A 20,429-nucleotide genomic window follows, 5' to 3' on the forward strand; every position below is an offset into this window, starting at 1 on the left:
CGCAGGAATATATTTTTAAAGAATTTATTCCTAGTTCGATATTGATAATGATAAACATTACATAAATATAAAAAACGTGACAGTATTTTCTAATATTAAAATCAAGATGGAATCTAAAATATAATATTGTGATATTTCTTATCTTTATAATGACGAGTGACGGGATGAGACTCGATTTATTATTCCCCCTCTACCAGATAATGCTATTAAATATTTTTTTTTATCTACATGTCCATATAGTATTTATTTTAAATGTCCATATAGCCATAATGAAAGATATTCGACATTGCAATTTTTTTTTTTTTTTTTTAATTTGCGGTGCAACCTATTTAATATGGTAATCAACACACACGCATTATTGTTAACTATGATGTAACAAAAATATTTAATTTAAAAAGTACGTGGTACTATATAATTAATTTGCATGTGTAATAAAGAAATATTCATATCATTTTACGATATATATAAAAGAAAAAGATGCACAAATATGTAAAAAGCTATTGTGTGTGTGTGTGGCGGTGGAGGGGGGGGGGGTCTATTATCAAATTCCATCGATCTAATCATACTATTAAAATGCATAGATAAGTAAACATATATAAATTGAAATTAAAAGGGGAAAATTAGATAAATTATTGTGGCCAATTATATTGTCAAATCTCAAGTGATTGAGAAATTGAAGTTCTCTGAATCACGAAATTAAAATTGATTTCTACGGTCCAAAAATAGTGTTAGTGGGTGCATACATGTACAATTATGCGTGGTAGCGAATAAATACATAAAGGCAAAATGCTTTTCTTCTTTATATAGTTTTACGATTCCTTATTTGCTAAGGCAAGGTAGGATAAAAGGGTACGCGGAGATATCTTTTGACTGAAAAAACAAGTATAGTCATTTGAGTTTCATTTTACTTTATCCTTCCATTTTTAGTTCAAACTTTGTAAAATTTACCATCCATATTTAACCCTAATCCAGCGTACCTACAATCTCGACTCGAAGAATGACGGGTCGAGAATGTATTGATCTAGCCTATACCTACAATCCAGACTTCAAATAAACTAGAAACAAAGAAAAATCACAACACTAACAACAAAGCATCTCTAGTCACACGAAAAACAACTGAAAAATAGAATGAATTGTTAGCTTTGTTGGGGCTATTTTTTAGAATTGTGTCCCATTGCTCGCCCTCAGATGATTTGAGCATTTTTCAGCCTATAAATAAAATCACATGAATATCACAGACGTACAAATAAGATAAAACAACAAATACACCATAAATCACCAATGCGAAAGCATGCTATCTCCTCGCTTTTCTTTTCCTGATCCTAGCCAATTTCGAATGTCCTTTCAATTGTCCATCATCTCACTATAGCTAGCTCACCACCGATCAATAGGGCTAATGTGACATTGGTTCATTCTCTCCCATCTTTCGACTTTGAGCATATTCTCGCACATTTTTCTGGTGAAAAAAGGAACAATTGGGTCGTAATCTTAAGTCTTAATAAATTCGTTTTTTTCTCGACATCCCAATTTGACTCTGTCTCCTAGCAAGTAGCTTTGTTTCTAAGCTATTTTAATTAGTAATAATAATAAACATATTGAAAATCTAAGTAACTTTATTCTTCTAGAAAATGACGAATTTAAATAGAAAAATATTAGTAGTACATATTTTTAGAATAAGTAACTATGTCTACATGATTAACATATTGATTCAATATAGGTGACAAAGATTGTTAGTCCTCCTCCTCGCCTAACTAAAGGTGGCTTGCCCTAAAGAAAAGCTAAATAGACAGGGATATTCATCAACCATATTATTGAATATATCCATTTGAACAATTAATTAATGTGACATGTAGCTTTATACAAAGGTGAGTGATCGCAAGAAAGATTATGGCTAGTGTTTTAATTATTTTCTATGATGTTACTTAAATTAATGAGTGGTAATGACAACATGAAAATACTTATAAAAATGAGTTAGTGAAAAGAATTACTACCTCCATCCACGAAAATTTGTCCCATTTTTCCATTTCCGTCCGTCCTCCAAAATTTGTCCCATTTTACTTTTACCATTTTTAGTAGTGGACCCCAATATTCCACTAACTTATTCCTACTCACATTTTATTATAAAACTAATATTTTAAAAGTAGGACCCACAATCCACTAACTTCAACTCACTTTCCATTACATTTCTTAAAACCCGTGCCCGGTCAAACCGGGACGAATTTTCATGGACGGAGGTAGTAAAAAAATAGTAGTAGTAGTAATTCAAAAACAGAGAATCGAGCAATGTTTAGAAAAGGAAAAGCACCTGAGGAGGAACAATTTTTGCTTTTGGGATGTATGAGTTTGTGCTTTGTAAGAAAACTTAGTGCTACTTTCTTTGTTCTTTTTTTGTAGTGGGGTTGAATGATACTGTGACATTCTTGTATTTGTTTTATTGCCACTCTCTTGTCACTTTCTCCTCAACTACTAGATAGTTTCATCCAATTTGACACATGGTGTGTATTTTACAATAACAATCTTTGTTTGTTTTATCTTCCAAATGGTTGATTAATAATTATCCACTCTCTTGTAAAAAAAAAAAGTCTTGCTAGTTGCTAGTACATGATATGAGTTTTAATATAAAGTTCGTAAAATACGAAAGAGATATATAGAGAGAAAAAATGGTTGAAATCATTTTACTATAAGTAGATAGATACTAATTCTGATGGACGGTTCAAAAAATGAGATTATTTTTTTCATGACGGTGGTATGTTTTTGTAGCAGTATTTGTATATATATTTTCTTGAGACTTCGGGCCCATTCTGATCCAGAGTCTTTGCCCAAAATCAACAATGAGGGTCTTAAATAAGTCAGAGAGATAATAGGCTGAGCCCTTAATTTGATTTGTAAATGGGCTCTTATTTCGTTAAAATGTCTTTGGGCTAAAAGAATCAAGTACTTTTGTTGGGGGTTAATGAATTAAATCATTTTTGTTCTGTTTAATTAATTTGATTTGAAGGATTATATAGCTTATAAATTGTGCGAAGGTTGTAATGTGAAATGGGTACGAAAATATTATAATTCATCCATTTTTTTTTTTAGTATTACTGTAAGATAATATTAATTGGCAATTAATTAGATCTGCCGAGTTAATGTTATTTTAAGCATATAGTATTAATTACAAATATACCTACTTATATATGATTAATGAATCCAGGTTCGTTATCGCTGCAGCAACAACTATTATTCGCATACATCACGTTAGGGCTGACAATTTTTGGCACGACACGATAACACGATACGAATCCGCACGGAATTAATGAGTATGTGTCAAGGCTTATTGGGTTCGTGTTACACGTTAAAAAATAATTATAATATTATTATTTTTTCTTTATTCAAAAATTTAAAATTAAAATTTAATATTAGAAATAATATTAATATATTGTAATTATATTATTATTATAGTGTCGTTATTGTTTCGTGTCGTATATGTGTTGCTATCGTGTCGTGTTGACCTGGAGTGGTTCGTGTCGTGTTCGTGTCTGAGGGTAGCGGGTCGTATTCGTGTTTCGAGTTTTCTTAACGGATCATGTTCGTGTTTGTTGTTATCGTATCATGTCGTTATTGTGTCGACACAATAACGACACAAAACACACGATTTGCCATTGCTACATCACATTTTACCACCTTTCAATTACGGCATATTTTATTAATCACATAAAAAGATAGAATGGAGTAGGAATTAGAGAATTCATCATGTTCCCTACAGAAATTGGCTCATCCAAAAATCTAACTGTATTTTAATTTTTAAAAAATTCGTGACTTATTTGTTGACTATCTTGATGAGCTATTTCATACTCATCGCCTAATAAGTTGCTCACATTTGACCTATAAAATTAATTGTATTCTTATCTAACCTCAGAAGTAAACATTGACGAGTGTTTTAGATTCTTAATTAATCCAAAATTAAATGCAATAATAGTCTCTTCATATCCACAGTCCAATTATCCAAATGTGCTTACAATTTAATGCTTCATCCTATCCAAAATCACTCTAGTATAAACTCTCATTTTGCTCTTTCCACCATCTTTCTATCTCTCTCACAAAGATGCAGGGACAAAGCCTAGTTCGTTTCATCATCGGCATTATTGGTTCGTGCTTCGTATTTCCTAATTTATTTAATTTTTTTTGTTTTAAAATTTTAATTGCAAATTCAAGTTGACTCAAAACAAAAGATTGGTTATGTAATTGATACAAATAACGTTAAAGAAACTAGAAATCTCATTGTTTGTACAAAAATAAAGATCGAAATGTAGCAAAAATATATACTGAAATCTAGATTTTTTGCCACTTTTAATATGTTTGAGATTTAGATATGTATTAGAAGTCTTATGTCTATCATTCCAAAAATTGAGATTAAAATTATTTCTTGGAATAGGATATTTTATTTTACAAATTCAATACTCGATTTTTAGATATTTGTATAGGATAATTGGTTGCTCGTTTAATTTATATATATATGTCTATGTTTGAGATATTTAGTTAGCCTATATACTTCAATGTTGAATGTTAATAATTTTGTTTTGATTCTTATAATTACTATGTTGTTTATTTTTGTCAGGCAACATAGTCTCGTTTGGGCTTTTTCTGTCTCCGGTGTAAGTATAAAAGCCTCTTTAATTTCTTGAAAATAAAATAAAATTAATACTAGTATATAGTTGTGATGATGTGAAATATGAAATTTTCAGGACAACAATATGGAGCATCCACAAAAACAAAAGCATAATGGATTTCCATCCATATCCATTCCTTGCTGCTTTCATGAATTGCATTCTATGGATATTCTACGGCATGCCCTTTGTTCATCCCGATAGCACTCTCGTGATCACTATTAACAGCGTTGGTCTCGCGATGGAGATTATATACCTAATTTTTTTCATGATCTACGCCGACAAGAAGTATAGGGTAATATTAGTACCCGTATTCATATTTATTACGATTTTCAAACCCTAACCCTAATTCTAACACGACTTTAATTTATTGTTTCTCTCAGAAAATAATACCTCTCTTCATTCTTTGCGAGCTCGTGCTCTTTGCCATCATCGTCGCAGTCTCTCTCCTCGTCTTTCACACCACTACCGATAGGTCCATGTTGGTCGGAATCATCTGCGACGTCGCTGGCATTATCATGTATGTCTCCCCTCTCAGCACTCTGGTAAACCCTAACCCTAATCCCACTTTTCTTTTTCATGATGATACTCAAATTATTTTTAATCTTAATTATAATTTGATTTTTTTTTTTTTCAGAAACATGTTATTGAGACTAAGAATGCCGAGTCCATGCAATTTTGGCTTTGCCTATCCGGCTTCCTTAACGGTTGCATTTGGTTTTGCTATGCTTTCTTGAAGAAATTTGATCCTTATATTGCTGTGAGTTAATAACTTTTTAAATTCAATTATACTATAACCAATTTTTTGTCAAATAATTAGTACTAATATATTTAATTAATTGTGTAGGCTGGTAATGGAATTGGAGGATTGTTTGGTGCGATCCAACTCTTGGTGTATGCGTTTTACTACTTCAAAGCCAAGAACAATGTGTTAAACGATGGCAAGCCAAGCGATGTGCAAATGAAGGCTTCCCAATTTGTTTGATCTTTTTTTATTGTTGAGAGTTTTGTAGAAGTTTGAATTTTATTATTATTAGCAGATTAATTACTAGTTTATTACATATGCATTAATATATTTTGAGGCACACTTCAATTCTTTATTTTGTGTCTATTAGGCATTAGCTTTGCCGTTCGATAAAGAACACTTTAACACAATAATGGCAGAATAATTTGTTTTAAAAGAATTAAAAATATAGAACAATACACTTATCGCTTATTCAATTGAGCACACCCTTTTTGGGTCCCAATTATCATGCGTTGGAAAAAACTCTTTCAGAAATACCATGGGAAATTGACACACTATGTAAAGTTGAAGTATTTTTTTTATCACTTCCAAAGTTTAGGAGAAATAACCTGCCTCGGGAAATTGACGTGTTAATTAATTTTTGACCAACTTTTAAAACTTTGGAAAAAAACCATGAATTTAGAAAATAACAAATTTGTACTAAATTCACAGTTTTCTAGACCAATATACAAAAATTAAAGGATGAGATAAATAATTAAGATAATGGTAAAACAAGTATGTTGTCTCTATTTATTTCCTCCAAAATCCATCCTTTTATTTTACTCAAAGTTTAGGCCATTGAAGCAAAATTCTACCACTTAACCTAAAACCTTATAATAATTTTAAGCTGACACTCCTTCCGGTTCGAATCCATTCCAACCTATATCAAATTACAGTTAAATAAAATCTTGTTCTTTTTCATATTTTTACTTTTTTGGGGACCAAAATGACCTCCTAGACAATAAGGCCGAGAAAAAGTAAATCCAATTGTTGGTTTCGTCAACCATATGATTGGCCTTCTCTTGAATTAATTAAACTTATTTTCTCTATGACAAACTTAATTTCGAAAATAATTTTAGCGGCTTCTTGTTTAATTATTCTTATATTCGGAGCAAAGTTACAAAGGGCAAAACTAATAGACACAAAATAGAGAACTGAAGCGTGCCTCAGAAAAAAAAGAATTGAAATATATTGCAAATGTAATAAAACAATATCAAAAACTTGAAGTAACTCAAGTCAAAACCCTAGAATCGAATTTGAAAGCTAGAACAAAATAATTAATCTGCTAATAACAAAAAAGATCAAACTGCTGCATAACTCTTAAAAAAGATCAAACTAATTGAGAAAGTTTCCGTTGCGCATCGCTTTGCTTGGCGTCGTTAGCCACATTGTTCTTCGCTTTGAAGTAGTAAAAGGCGTACACCAAGAGCTGGATCGCGCCAAACAATCCTCCAATTCCATTGCCAACCTACACAATTGAGTATATATTATTATGATTTATTTGAAAAAAAATAAACTATATAATTGAATTTAAAAATTATTAACTCACAGCAATGTAAGGGTCAAATTTCTTCAAGAAAGCATAGCAAAACCAAATGCCACCGTTAAGGAAGCCGGATAGGCAAAGCCAAAATTGCATGGACTCAGCATTCTTAGTCTCAATAACATGTTTCTGTAAAATAAAAATCAATTTGTCAGATTAAAAACAATTTGAGTATCATCATGAAAAAGGAGAAAAAAGTGGAGTTAGGGTTTACCAGGGTGCTGAGAGGGGAGATATACATGATAATGCCAGCGACGTCGCAAATGATGCCGACCAACATGGACCTATCGGTGGTGGTGTGAAAGGCGAGGAGCGAGATTGCGACGATGATGGCAAAGAGCACGAGCTCGCCAAGAATGAAGAGTGGTATTATTTTCTGAGAGAAACAATAAATTAAAGTCGTGTTAGGATTAGGGTTAGGGTTTGAAAATCGTAATAAATATGAATACGTGTACTAATCTTACGTACCCTATACTTCTTGTTGCCATAGATCATGAAAACAATTAGGTATATAATTTCCAATGCGAGACCAACGCTGTTAATAGTGACCACGAGAGTGCTATCTGGATGAACGAAAGGCATGCCGTAGAATATCCACAGAATGCAATTCATGAAAGCAGCAAGGAATGGATATGGATGGAAATCCATTATGCTTTTGTTTTTGTAGATGCTCCATATTGTTGTCCTGCAAATTTCATATTTCACATCACCACAACTATATACTAGGAGTACTACATATATTTTTTTTTCAAGAAAATAAAGAGATTTATATACTTACACTGGAGACAGAAACAGCCCAAACGAGACTATGTTGCCTGACAAAAATAAACAACATAGTGATTATAAGAATCAAAACAAAATTATTAACATCCAACAAAGAAACTAGTAGTACTAGAATGAAGTGATACAAACCAACGATGCCGACGATGAAACGAACAAGGCTGACTCCGTGCATTTTGAACTTTCAAAAAGAATTTTATGGCAACGGCCAGAAAGAAAGAATGAGATGCTGATTTTTGCGATGCAGAATTCTTGTGTAAACATGTGTTTATATAGGCTACTTAAATATCTAAATGATAGACATAATCTTAATTTATCCTTTTATGAATTTGATAACAAATCTAATTCTAATTGACTTTGGGATTATAAGGTTGCGTAGTTGTAATAAATATCGTTTTTCTTGATATATTATCTCAACGAAAGGTATCTGATTCTATGTATATCAACATATATAGATTTACAAAATCTTAACAATAATCATAATAATAATAATAATAATAATAATAATAATAATAATAATAATAATAATAATAATAATATTAATAATAATAATAATAACTTAAATCGAGTGTTGAATTTGAAAAATAAAATATCCTATTCCGAAAACTAAGTTTAATCTCAAATTTGTTAATGATAGACATACATACGACTTCTAATGCATATCTAAATCATAAAAACATATTAATGTCTTGTTGTTTCACGTTATGATATAACTCAAGTCTCAATGTATCAAAAGGAAAATAAAACTCGAAACCTTAAAAATTTATCCTAAATATTACTATTAATAATAAATAATGCGGTGAGGATATCCTCACTGTAAATAATATACTTTTAAATTTTTTATTATTCAGATATTGTTTTAATTAAAATATATAAATAAACATAATATAATTAAATAAAAAGGCTATAAGATTCATTAGTAGTACAAATAATGAAATGAAATAGTGATAAAATTGTGATGTTAACTGATGGAGTAAAAAAAATATAATTGATTCATACCACTTTGACATTAGACTCTCTATCTAGTACTCCTATGCTAGTATATTAGTATTTCGTTCTTTCTTAACTTAGAAAATTATTTTTTTGGCTATAAAATGAATTAAACCATTTCCACAATGAACTCAAAATGTTCATTTTGTTTTTGAATTGAGCAAGAGTTTGGATACATAATTCTAATACGAAAAGCAAGAGATGAAGGAGAAGCTAGCTAGTGGAGTATAGTTTATCGAAGCTAAGCTTGCTACGAACATCAACACTGTACAAACTTGAAATGGATGGGAGATTTCTCAAGGCCCTCTTCTCGGGCGAAAGCAGAAACAACCTTGAGATTTATTGGGAGGAATCATGCCACCTCCCTTTGATGTATCAATGGCTTCCAACATGGAAACCACTTCATCCATCTCCGGCCTCTTGTCTGAGTTGGCATCCCAGCATCGTCTCATCACATTCGCAATAGAACTAGGGCAGCAACGAGGTATCTCTGGCCTCAAATTCTGCATACAATGATGATGATTTAGTTCAAAACTGAAGATCTTGAAGAAAAGCGCACAATTTTTAAGTTTTTATGTACCTGATGCACGACAGCTGAAGTCAATTCAGAGAAGCTGAGGTTTGGATATGGCATGTCACAGCAATATATCTCCCATAAGCAGATACCGAAGCTATATACATCGCATTTCCTATTGTAGGGGTGGCCATTGAGGACCTGTGAAAGATTGAACCGAAGAAAAGTAAGGCATACTGCAAATGATATAATCGTTGGGTTGTCTACTTTGGGAGATGACATAGATATACCTCGGGCGCCATGTAACCGAGGGTGCCAGTCTCCCCAGTCATCTCGTTAGGATTTGAAGCCTCGACACGTGCGACACCAAAATCAGCGATTTTGATTGTTCTCTTCTTATCGAGAAGCATGTTCTCTGTTTTCACATCCCTGTGCACGATCTTCTGAGAGTGAAGATAGCTTAAGCTGTAGAAATTTAGCATAGAAAAGTCAAGTGATTGAAATAACCAGCAAATGTAAAATCAATGTAAATCACAGTGAGATCAAGGTGAAGTCTTACCCTCGTGCAAGATCCAAAGCTAGCTGAATAACCACTTTGAAAGCAAGTTTCGTCCTTATGTTTCTAATGAGGAAATTTTTAAGGGTTCCTCCGGGTAGATATTCAACCACGACACAGCAGACATTACGTGCCATTCCAAGTTGGCCGCTGTCTTTTTGTATGTTCAGCTCTGGTGCACCCAATGTAGCTCCAACGAACTGCAGAGGCGAATCAGCACCGAGGCATGACAAATCACGGTATGCTTGAAAAGGTATCATAAGGTGAAAATCCCAAACAGACAAAGGCATATTGAGTTTGTTCTTAGACAGAGGCCATCATCACATCTTGAGAGAAATAACGGAAATTTGCAATAGAGGATAAAAGGACAAGCAATGATCCAACATTTTAGCAGAAAATCGTTACCTTCGTAACATTTGGATGATCAAGCTTGTGCCATACAGCAACTTCTTGTGCAAAAGCTGCTCGAAGGGAAGCTACTTCAGCTTGTGACCGGTGGCCTTCTTCCCCCCAGTCGAGAAGTTTTACTGGAGATAAAAGAAATCAACTGTTACGGGAGCATACACAATGAATCTAAGTCACCACTCAACATCGAAACACAGTAGCAGCTTGAAATTAGTGTTAACTATTTCACAATAAGCTTTTATCTTTGCATCACTCATCAGTGTTCCCTTATTTCATAAACAGTCCTCTCTTTTTATGGCATATTTAGAAATAGCCCATTTTTCTATATATGGTGGTGTATCAACTATCAAGCAAATGAGGGCCAGAATTTCATTTCTTCATATAATTCTACTATTCCCTTCAAGAAAACAACTAATCATCAAAAAATTGGACATGAAAAGCTCCTGTAACTGTCTATGAATAAAAGATTAGCATAAATACTGCAAGGTTTATGCCTACTGATATTGAGACAAATTAACAAACACATGGAATGCATAGACTAGTTTCATCACCAACACAAAGATTTTCCATTCCAAAACATGTCAATTAACCACATTGCTGAAATTGAAAACAGCAACACAAGATTCAGTCTAATTCGACCATCTTTGAATCTAATTTATCTAGATCCATAAAAGGGAAAAATTCAATAAACATATACCTGCAACATCCTCTCCGTCGTAAACGCCGCGGTGAACGGTGCCAAAAGTGCCCCGCGCCAGCACCGCTTTGACCACGAGCTTCGAGGCGTCGATTTCCCAGTCTTGCCTCGCCGGAATCTCCCTCAATTCATCCTGCTGCTGCTGCTGCTTTCCTCCATTCTCCTGCTTCTTCTTCTCCATGGTCAGAGCTCTGGTGATGTGCCGGTTGAGCTGCTCGTCGATGCTCTTCAGATCTATCTGATCCGCCCTCACGAATCCGCCGCCGCCGTGGACGTCTTCCTCCGCCATCTCTCCGGCTAGCTCGAATGCGACGTCGTTTGGGTATTTGTGTGTGCTGATTTAGTGAAAGCAACTGTCAGCGGACAGCAGCATTGTGTGGAAGTTTAATCAGTTGGGATTTGCCGATTTGAAATTATTAATCTCAGATTTTGTCAGTCGGATTAATTTAATGTGATGTGATTTGTGCTGCTTTTTTTTGGATTTATATAATATAATATGTACATTTATTTTTCGCATCTTGTTTGTGTAATGTGAAAAGATTCTTCAGAATATTACTCCTATTATAATTATAGTGTTTATTGAATAGATTAAGATAAGTTAATTATAAAAAAAATTGGTAAAACGACCCATTGACCCGACTTTTTAGGATCTAATCCGAAGTTTGACCGAGGGCACTCAATCCTATTCCTAATTCTTAGTCATATAGTAATAGTAATAAGTTTATTATTAACCCTATCTTACTTTCTCCATATTTTTCATTTATAATAAGTTTATTTTTTTAATAAAGTGAACAAAATCCTTCACACAATACTCCAACTTTTTCCTCGGTCCCTTCTATTTTATCAATTTTACTGCATTAAAATTCATAGTCAACTACCAAAATTATAGGTAATAAATTGGGCGAGTATTATCTTCAGATGCACTTGTTTAGGTGATTATGATTTGATAAGAATATCATGTAATCATCTAGTAAATGAAAAATAAAATCTATGCGATTAAGATAACACCTAAAAATGATAAATCTAGATTTCGTATGATTTGGTGGATGCCATGGACCAAATTTTATTGATAAGATTGTGTGTTTATTTAAAGAACATCTAATTTACACAATTTTTTGAAAAGTTGGAATATCAAGTAGTATATATATAATGGCAGAGCAATCTCATGGCATTAGTATTTATTTCCCAAAGCAAGATTCTTGACCGATATCTAGTAGTAATAGATTTTAAATGGCAGTGCAATCTCATGGCATTAGTATTTAGAAAACAACTTTTTAATCATTAATAAACTATGAATGCACTATCTATTCTGCGCATGATCCTTTTCCGAGACTAGAGGCATGAACCATAAACTTATATACAACGTGAAGCATATGTAGCCAAAGTGGATGTTCAAATCATTGTAGTATAAGCTAATATCCCACGCTGAGTAAAGAATTAGATCCATTTAAATTCGAAGACTTTGAAAATAAACAAGTCCCATACATTTTTTAGCAACTTAATGTTACCATAAATATAAAACTATATATACATTATTTTGTGCATGTTACACTCCATGTGACCCATCAAAGCTATATCTGTCTTAAGCTGGAATAATCCAACTGCAAAAACAGCATCTCCACAATTATTCAACGTGATAAAGAATAAAGAAATTATGTAAGACTCCAATTGCAATCTCCCTAAATCCACAATTATTTATAGCAGGACGAGGAAATAATATTTTGTAGCCAACTTTTAGAAGTTTCTAGTAACGATATGGGAACAAATGATGTTGTCCATTTTTTTATGTATTTACCTATGTAGGGTAACTCCCCTACACTAGAACGAAATTCGACCACAATCTCAGGGTCATCTTTTTCATAAGATAGAAACAAAAATCAGTTATCAAAACACCAAAATGATGGTGATAATTGTGCTTCATTTACGGCATCTAAACATGAAGTTCCAGCACGACAAACTAACAATATCAATAAAATGGATTTATATAAAGTCAGCAAATGTGACTAGCATGAGTAATTAAAAGAAGTATATTATGATAAATGCGTAAAACCAAAGTGTTTTTTACATGGTTATAAAAAATAGTGGCCTATGTGGATATATTGCCATTCAATAACATATACGAATATACTATTGAAGATGTATATGTGCTAGTATAACTATAGCTGCATCATGTTAATGAAGGGAAAGATAGAACCAGGATAGTGGAACCGCCTACATAAGCCGTTGCCTTTTCTTCTCCGGTGTTGCCAGCACTTGTTTTTTGACTCCGTAGGTCTTTAACTGAAAATTCTCAAAGGCATCGGAAATAGCTCCAACCTGCACAAGCAGAAAGTTAAGCATTTATACGCGAAACTACAGCCACGTGACCATGAAATTTGATCAAAGTTCAAAAGCTGATTAAAGAGACCAGTTCAGGCTTTTTGGAGTAGACTCGAACAATCATGTCTTGGTAAGATGTTGGCAGCAAGTGGCTGATGCGATCATCAGAAATAATGAATTTCTCCGTACTTTCATAATCCTTGAAAAGGAGAGAATAGGGGAGGGGAAATAGTGAGAAAGTTGCAGGAGTGTAAAGTTGCGGAAATGAGAATCTAATAAGAGCCACAACTGGGACCCGTGATTCACACCTGGAAAAACTTGACGCTGGAAGAAGGAATATGCGAGAGAACACAAAACATTAGTACAGCCATTCAAAAACTATATCAAAGGAAATGGGTGCATGAAGTAATTCAATATGGATAAGCACCTATCGAGAGGATTATGCTTCCCACGAGTCAAATCAATCCGGACATTGGTAACAGCAACATCCTCCTCTCTTATGGACACTCCGCCACTTTTCTATACAGCAAGAGTGCAATAAATATAAATTGCAGAAAGTTTCCTGGAAAATAAGCCAATAATACTAAAATATTACTGTATTTTCTAAAGCAATCATACCTGTGAACAAACTATATCTTGAGCAGTGACGTTTTTGAAATTCTCCAATTTCTCCTTTGGAACAGCGAACTCATTACAATACTGCAAAATCAAATTAGAGGGTCAGTAGATAATCATGCTGTTGCACTAGGAGCTAAAATGAATGAAAAACAAAGTAGCAGTAGTAGTCACAAATCGTCAATGTGTGTACTTAGTCTATCAGACCTGATATAAGTCCCTCCGGCGAATCCGAAGGATTAAATCCCTGGATTCCTTCAGTTCTTGGTCTGGAGCAGTCTCAATTGTCTTTATAATAGTATCATCTAACTATAACACAAAACATAAACTGTAAATATCATGCAATATACGAAGTTAGAAGATATATAAGTTGGAAAGCTCCCCAACCTTCCAATACTGAGAAGGATCCTGTATGTGAGATGCTATTTGTAGATAACTATTTGCACTCACCATGGCATCTACTACCATCAGCTCTAAAGCCTGAAACACAAAACTACACTTTCAGCAATTTTCAAACGTAAATAGGCCACCCAAGGTAAGCAAAAACAAGATATGACTTTGTTCCTGCTATATATGTGCAATTAAATCAACTTCAGAACTTAACATAATTTTGGCACAGACCTTCACTTTTGCATGAGTATAAACAGTTCTGTGCAGGTCAGCTCGGGTGGCAAACAACTTATGGACAGTAAGATCTGAAACTTATATTTCATTAAAAGAGGATTGGTTACTAAATGAAAAGGTGCATATTCAGCTATGCATAAATTTACATTCTTTTGCCCGGTAGCAAATGTCATCTCCCATAACTCTCATACTCTCCATTAGCCTGCAGGTCACAAAGAATCCTTCATGAAATATAATTGTATCTAGTGAAATCCTCCCCAAGTTTTAGTAACTAAGTGCATGTGAGTCGAATAATGAATAAATTTAGAAAATAACCTCTCAAACTGGAAGTTGCATCCTAAACCACATGCTCGGCTGTCACGGACAATGTAATCAAATCTGAAGTATAAATTAAACGTGGAATAAATAATAAGACGATTAACAAAGTTTCTAAGGAAGATACAGTGATAAACTTAAAGATGATATCAAAAATTTAGAAAGAACATATAGTCCCCTGAGTTGAGGTTACTAACTTGTCAACGTCAATGCCACTTCGACCATTTGCCACAATATCATAAAGAAAACGCTTTTCCCTTGTGCTCTATAGATTGGAGAAAACCACATATTTAATCTCAACAAGTGATTTGGCATACCATAAAGCTGCACCATTATCAATAAAATAAAATCGCCATGATCTTTACAGTATCACTTACTTTGCCTATACCATATTTTGAACTTGCGAGTATCATTTCCTGCGAAAGTATTAGGGACAGAAATGGAGTCAAAACTAACATTGACTCTTAGACACACAAAACAGAACTACGATTGAAATAATCTAATCAAATACTAGCACAAAGCTCAGTGCCTCAACATTAGGAATAAACATTGCCCAGGGATAAAAAATAAAAACATTTCATATAGCAAACCGTTATTTAGAATTTTAAATGCAATTTCACAGAACCACTAGTAATATGTCTCCACGAGACTCCATCAATATCTTCTTCTTAGAGTTTAACTAACTGAATTCTTCATTGGTCACAGCTAACAAGTTACAGATGTAAAGTAGAAATTATGATTCGATAAAAAGACTAATCACCTTAGTTGACTTAATGACATCAAAATATTATGAAATCATGTTCCACTCTAACCTCTGACAAATTAAACCAAGTGATGAGCATTTTCACCTTGACTCTTTTAATGGTGTCAGCATCTATGTCAATGTGATGTTCATCAACAATATGATCCACCATCTCTATAGACATATGCTCATGAGACCTATAAACATCAATATCACAGTTTAATAGTAGGACCTAATCAGCTGGATTCATTTTTTTACAAAATTGTAGTTGGTCATGCAATATTACCACTCTGATCCTGCAACAACCTTGGGAAGAAACTCATGTTCAAACAAATGACTAAAAGGTCCATGACCTACGTCATGCAAGAGCCCTGTCAATCAAAGCATAAGAGGTAGTCAGGAACTATGATTTATGCAAATGGATGCTCCTGCTCATCGATTGAGAAAAAAGCAAAATTACCTGCAAGTTTCACAGTCTGCATATCAAATCGATCGATACCCAGCTCTAATCCCTGCAAAATGCATATCACTTGCAACGATTACAAAATAGCTTCACTGTATACTTTCAATAAACATTTCTAATGCAAAGGCACAACCTGTTGAGCCTTAAGTTTGTGAACAGCTTCACCAGCAAGCCAGTAAACTCCAAGAGAATGCTCAAATCTAGAATGGACAGCTCCTGGGTAAACCATGTGTGCCATTCCTGAAGATAAAATAAAATATTTAACACAAAATGGTCAATGGAAAGACTTCATCATATGAGTTAAGTGAACTGAGATCCTTCATCAGGAGAGCAGAGAGCTTCAATAAAACAATTGTCAAATCCATGATATTTCTTCTTGATATTCACTGCAGTTTGAAAAACACAAGCAACTATAATTGTATAAAAATTTTAAAAAGGCCATAATCTTTTGCCTCAAGTGTTGGAAGTAAACAAGTGAGGTGTGTAACACATCAGTTACAACTTACAACTGAGTTTCCATAAAAACATCTCGACGTCTCCAAAAGAAAACTTTTACTGTAAAAGAGCATGAACAAATATCAAGCCTAAAGATGCAATTTCCTCAAATTTCCAATTGAGTATTATACTATAGAATGTTGTCACTAGCCAATGATTTTCTTCACATAATTGAATGCTCATTAAATAAAATGAACATTGAACAGATAATACGACCTTATGGATAACTTAAGGTCATAATCTTATACTCAAGCTACTCGGCATAACCATTTCTCAAAATTAATGTAGTGCTAGTGAATGACTATAATGAGAGAACACCAAATGTCCTGCACTCACCCAGTTGCTTAAGATCACGCAGCCTGGCAATAAAACAAATATTGTGTTAGAAACTAAGACTACTGTTAGTTTGAGGAATTTATAATTGATTCTTCAACTTCAACTATACATTTAACTTTTTAGAAACAATCTGATATGTACATGTATAAATACACACACATAAACATATATGTATGCATATAAACAACAACAATAAGAACAAAACACCCTTGCACAGTTGCACTTTTTTCAACTAATAAGAATTCTAAATAAAAAAAAAAAGCATTCCTCCTAACAAGTTTTTAAAACCTGATAGTAAGTTATATTTAGAGTTCGTTTCCTCAATTCATAAGCAAACATCAATGGTTAACAATTCTCCTATAAAATCAGCCCTCTATATTCCACTACTCCGAATTCACCGAAATTCCCAACCAAACGCCTCTCTAAATCAGCATAACTACATCAGATATATCGATGGCAGAAGTAGTTTATTTACCTCTGAAACTGTTCGGTATCAGCAAATTTCAAACAGAGCTGCAAAACAAACAAAAAAACAATTGATAAACTGACTATATAATCTGAACAAACGCTTAACACAATAAAATATAGTAGCTCTTCAGGTAGAAACACATCACAGCTTTCACAAAGCTTAAACCGAACGATTTATCAATAGAATGAAGTCATGAACCTATCCTCTATCTATCGACTAAATTTAACAATTTTGAGCACAAGGAAAAGTAGCTCCAATAGAACTCACACACACAGTCCGAGTCCGAGAGATGTATGTTACCTGATCGAGATAAATGTTTCCGTGGACATTGTCATGAACTTGCTTGGAGAATCTCAAATCCTGAGAGCACGCGAAACTGTAATTCGAAGACAACGAGCACTCGTCTTCGTAAATTGCTCCCATCCTCGCTCGCCTGGTGCCGGAGGCTAAAAATGCACAAAAAACAAGCAGAAAAACTCCATTACAGCTGCAATTCACCACGCGTCAAACACATTTCTCTATGTTGTTCACAGAAACAAAAGGAAAAGCTCTCGCGATTGTTCGCCGAGTTCATTTACCGTTGCACGGTCGAGCGCGGAGGAGGCGTCGAGGATTTTGCGCTGTTTCCACAGAATTTTGCAGGAATATTGGGAAAGGGGAAGTGGGAAATAGTGCGGTCAAATGTGTATAGTGCAGAATTGTGGGTGCAGTAAAAGGCATTTTCCTATATTTTATACCGTTACGCGATTGGTGGATTTTTCACTTTTTTATCTTTTCAGATTTTTAAACTTTATTTCTTTTTCTCTAAATGGGTAAATTTAGTTATGCGTTATTTGTAGTATTAAATCTAGGTAAATATTGTTGGTATAAATGTGTATTTATATGATTGTGTTGATTGTAAATTTGATAACGCATTTTTGTAGTAATAAATCTAGTCAAATAGTGTTGGCATGAAGTTATATTTATATGCTTGTACAGTGTATAGGGAAATAACAATGTTCCCGCATCGTTGGAAGATAGTTAACCTGATTTTTAATTAGGACGGATGCTATGTTTGTTGAGAATTGGACTTCAAAAATCTCTAGATCTTAAGCCATAGAAGTGGTACGACCGTGCCGGTTTGGGGAATTCAAGCCGGAATAGATCTTAAACCTTTTGAGTATATTTTGTTATGCATATTGCATTTATTCATTTTTTTAGTGACCTATGATAATTTTATTTTGTCAACATTTCTTGTTTTCTTGAAAATTTGATATTGATAAATAAAACAAATAAATATTGATAGAGAGAATTAAAGTTATTATATCCCTTAAATAGAAAATTGTACTACAACCATTATATAAATATGATTAATATGAAATCTGATGCTAGAATTTTATAACTTGATACTATTAGACCTTGGAAGAATGGCTTGGCACAATATAAAGTATACTTAGGTATCGTTCGATTGTCAATTATTAATTATCATTAAATATAAAATTATTTTAATTAAAATGATTAGTTATAACTAATTATCATATATTTATCCATTTATAATTAAATTGTTAAATTCAATCTCATAAACTGAACACACATATATTTAATCATAAGATATATTCTTTCCGTCTCCCATTAATTGTCCATTTTTGCCATTTTTGTTCTCCTCTCATCAATTATCCACTTTCACTTTTGACAATAAATGATAAATAGGCATCACATTCCACTAACTCATAACATTCACATTTTATTATAAAACTAATTGAATATTTGACGATATATTTTGTACCTTTTTATAATACTGATCCTTGTTTACCAACCACACACTGTCTAAGCAAATCAAATTCTCTCTTGATACGTTCCTCAAAAAATCTGATTTGTACGTATTCTTCCCTACTTCTTTCTCGAGAGGAGATGGAAAACACACTCAATATCATTTAATTAAATAGTTGACCCAACCCTTTGTTGTTTGAAAAAACCCTCCACTTCAATTGGTATTTTTTCACATAAGAGCATCTCCAATGCTAAATAGGCCAGCAATAGGCCAGCCATTCTCTCACCCTGCCACGTCAGCAGCACTAAAAATACACATGTCACATCAGATTTAGGCCAGCCATAGGCTAGCCGCAAAAAAATAATTCAAAAAAATACTACATTTACGGATTAAAATTACGATTAAATTACGAAATTAAATTTACGACACGTATAAGGGAAAATTAATTCATTTCATTCAAAAAAAGTACAAAGATTTAAAAAAAAATACATGTTTTTTTTTTTTAAAGGGCTTCCACACACGAGCCCCGCCACTCTCTACTCCTCCTCGTCGTCGCCGTTGCCGCCGTCCTTGTCGTCGCTGCCGCCGCCCGTGGTATCTGAGCCCACTTTAAAACCCGCTAGTCGTGCCCTCGCGATTTCCAAATCAACCCGCATGCTCTCGAGCATCGAGTGAAGAAACATCTTCTCCGTGGGCTCAGTGTCGGTCCTCCAATCTTGGAAGACCTTGTACATCTGATCCCGCGTATGGTTACGCGAATGGAGAGTGTACTCGAGTGGGGCGGGTGGGAGGGCGGAGGACTGGACCTCATGGGGCGATAGGGGGGATCCTCCCCTAGCAGCCCGTTGCGCCTGCTTTTGTCCAACCAGGTGAGGACGACCAACAAATGAAGGAGGGGATGGAAACTCCTCAGCATCCCGGGGGGAGGTCGTAGGATCCGCCGCTGCTGCCGCTGTAGTCGCCGGAATAGTTCAGCCTCTGCTTCTTCGGCCACCCAGCGTCGCACCCCGCCCGGAACTTCTCGGAGTCCTTCAGCAACAAAAAGCACTCCCAGAAGTTGAACTCCTTATACTTCCCCGCCAAGGGAAACTCATTCTTGGCCATCCTCCGGGCGTCCTCCTCATTCTGCCCACTAGTGAGCTGACGGACGGCGTTGGCGTACAACGACGAAAAACGGCCGACCGCGACCCTGATGCGCTCCCACCCCTTCCGGACCTCCTCCCCGCTAAAGTCCTTCCCGTGCGGGCAGTGCCTCCTATAGGCAGCTCTGATCTTCGCCCACATGTTGACGACCCGCTGGTTGTTCGCAACCAGCGGATCGTCGCACACCTCCAACCACCCCCTGGCCACCCCGGCGTACTCATCCTCCGTCCACTTCCTCCG

The 20,429-nt window shown here is 34.5% G+C and overlaps 4 protein-coding genes across 6 annotated transcripts; 1 reads left to right on the forward strand and 3 right to left on the reverse strand.

Annotated features, from left to right (window-relative positions):
* Window positions 1-4,087: 4,087 nt before the first annotated feature.
* On the forward strand, window positions 4,088-5,634 carry LOC125206876 (bidirectional sugar transporter SWEET5-like). Its single transcript, XM_048106091.1, has 6 exons — window positions 4,088-4,130; window positions 4,601-4,637; window positions 4,728-4,944; window positions 5,033-5,194; window positions 5,287-5,409; window positions 5,497-5,634. The coding sequence occupies exons 1-6, from the start codon at window positions 4,088-4,090 to the stop codon at window positions 5,632-5,634; spliced, it is 720 nt and encodes a 239-aa protein (XP_047962048.1).
* A 1,004-nt stretch (window positions 5,635-6,638) lies between these two features.
* LOC125203805 (bidirectional sugar transporter SWEET7-like) lies at window positions 6,639-7,991 on the reverse strand. The gene is made up of 6 exons (XM_048102260.2): window positions 7,889-7,991; window positions 7,755-7,791; window positions 7,445-7,661; window positions 7,191-7,352; window positions 6,983-7,105; window positions 6,639-6,901 (listed from the first exon to the last, which is right to left on the reverse strand). The coding sequence occupies exons 1-6, from the start codon at window positions 7,929-7,931 to the stop codon at window positions 6,764-6,766; spliced, it is 720 nt and encodes a 239-aa protein (XP_047958217.1). The 5' UTR covers window positions 7,932-7,991; the 3' UTR covers window positions 6,639-6,763.
* An 881-nt stretch (window positions 7,992-8,872) lies between these two features.
* On the reverse strand, window positions 8,873-11,340 carry LOC125204400 (serine/threonine-protein kinase 54-like). The gene is made up of 6 exons (XM_048103057.2): window positions 10,919-11,340; window positions 10,222-10,343; window positions 9,820-10,016; window positions 9,551-9,725; window positions 9,327-9,461; window positions 8,873-9,249 (listed from the first exon to the last, which is right to left on the reverse strand). The coding sequence occupies exons 1-6, from the start codon at window positions 11,205-11,207 to the stop codon at window positions 9,043-9,045; spliced, it is 1,125 nt and encodes a 374-aa protein (XP_047959014.1). The 5' UTR covers window positions 11,208-11,340; the 3' UTR covers window positions 8,873-9,042.
* Window positions 11,341-12,931: 1,591 nt separating this feature from the next.
* On the reverse strand, window positions 12,932-17,984 carry LOC125203326 (uncharacterized). 3 transcript variants are annotated; one of them, XM_048101650.2, is made up of 20 exons: window positions 17,875-17,984; window positions 17,597-17,742; window positions 17,303-17,340; window positions 16,828-16,850; window positions 16,130-16,236; window positions 15,994-16,045; window positions 15,820-15,904; window positions 15,640-15,730; window positions 15,169-15,207; window positions 14,989-15,056; window positions 14,792-14,854; window positions 14,623-14,678; window positions 14,474-14,547; window positions 14,240-14,332; window positions 14,060-14,161; window positions 13,856-13,936; window positions 13,665-13,756; window positions 13,546-13,561; window positions 13,326-13,436; window positions 12,932-13,234 (listed from the first exon to the last, which is right to left on the reverse strand). In XM_048101650.2, exons 2-20 carry the CDS (start codon window positions 17,717-17,719, stop codon window positions 13,130-13,132), a joined length of 1,419 nt encoding a protein of 472 aa, XP_047957607.2. In that variant the 5' UTR covers window positions 17,720-17,742; window positions 17,875-17,984; the 3' UTR covers window positions 12,932-13,129. The 3 variants fall into 3 exon arrangements, with proteins under 3 accessions (XP_047957607.2, XP_047957606.2, XP_088916132.1); XM_048101649.2 differs by having other exon boundaries at window positions 15,604-15,730; XM_089060006.1 differs by lacking the exons at window positions 16,828-16,850; window positions 17,875-17,984 and having other exon boundaries at window positions 15,604-15,730; window positions 17,597-17,676.
* Between the last annotated feature and the right edge of the window lie 2,445 nt (window positions 17,985-20,429).

Source organism: Salvia hispanica, chromosome 6 (assembly GCF_029641045.1).
Source record: "Salvia hispanica isolate PSC_SH4W2 chromosome 6, Shi_PSC_v1, whole genome shotgun sequence".
Lineage (NCBI taxonomy): Eukaryota > Viridiplantae > Streptophyta > Magnoliopsida > Lamiales > Lamiaceae > Salvia > Salvia hispanica.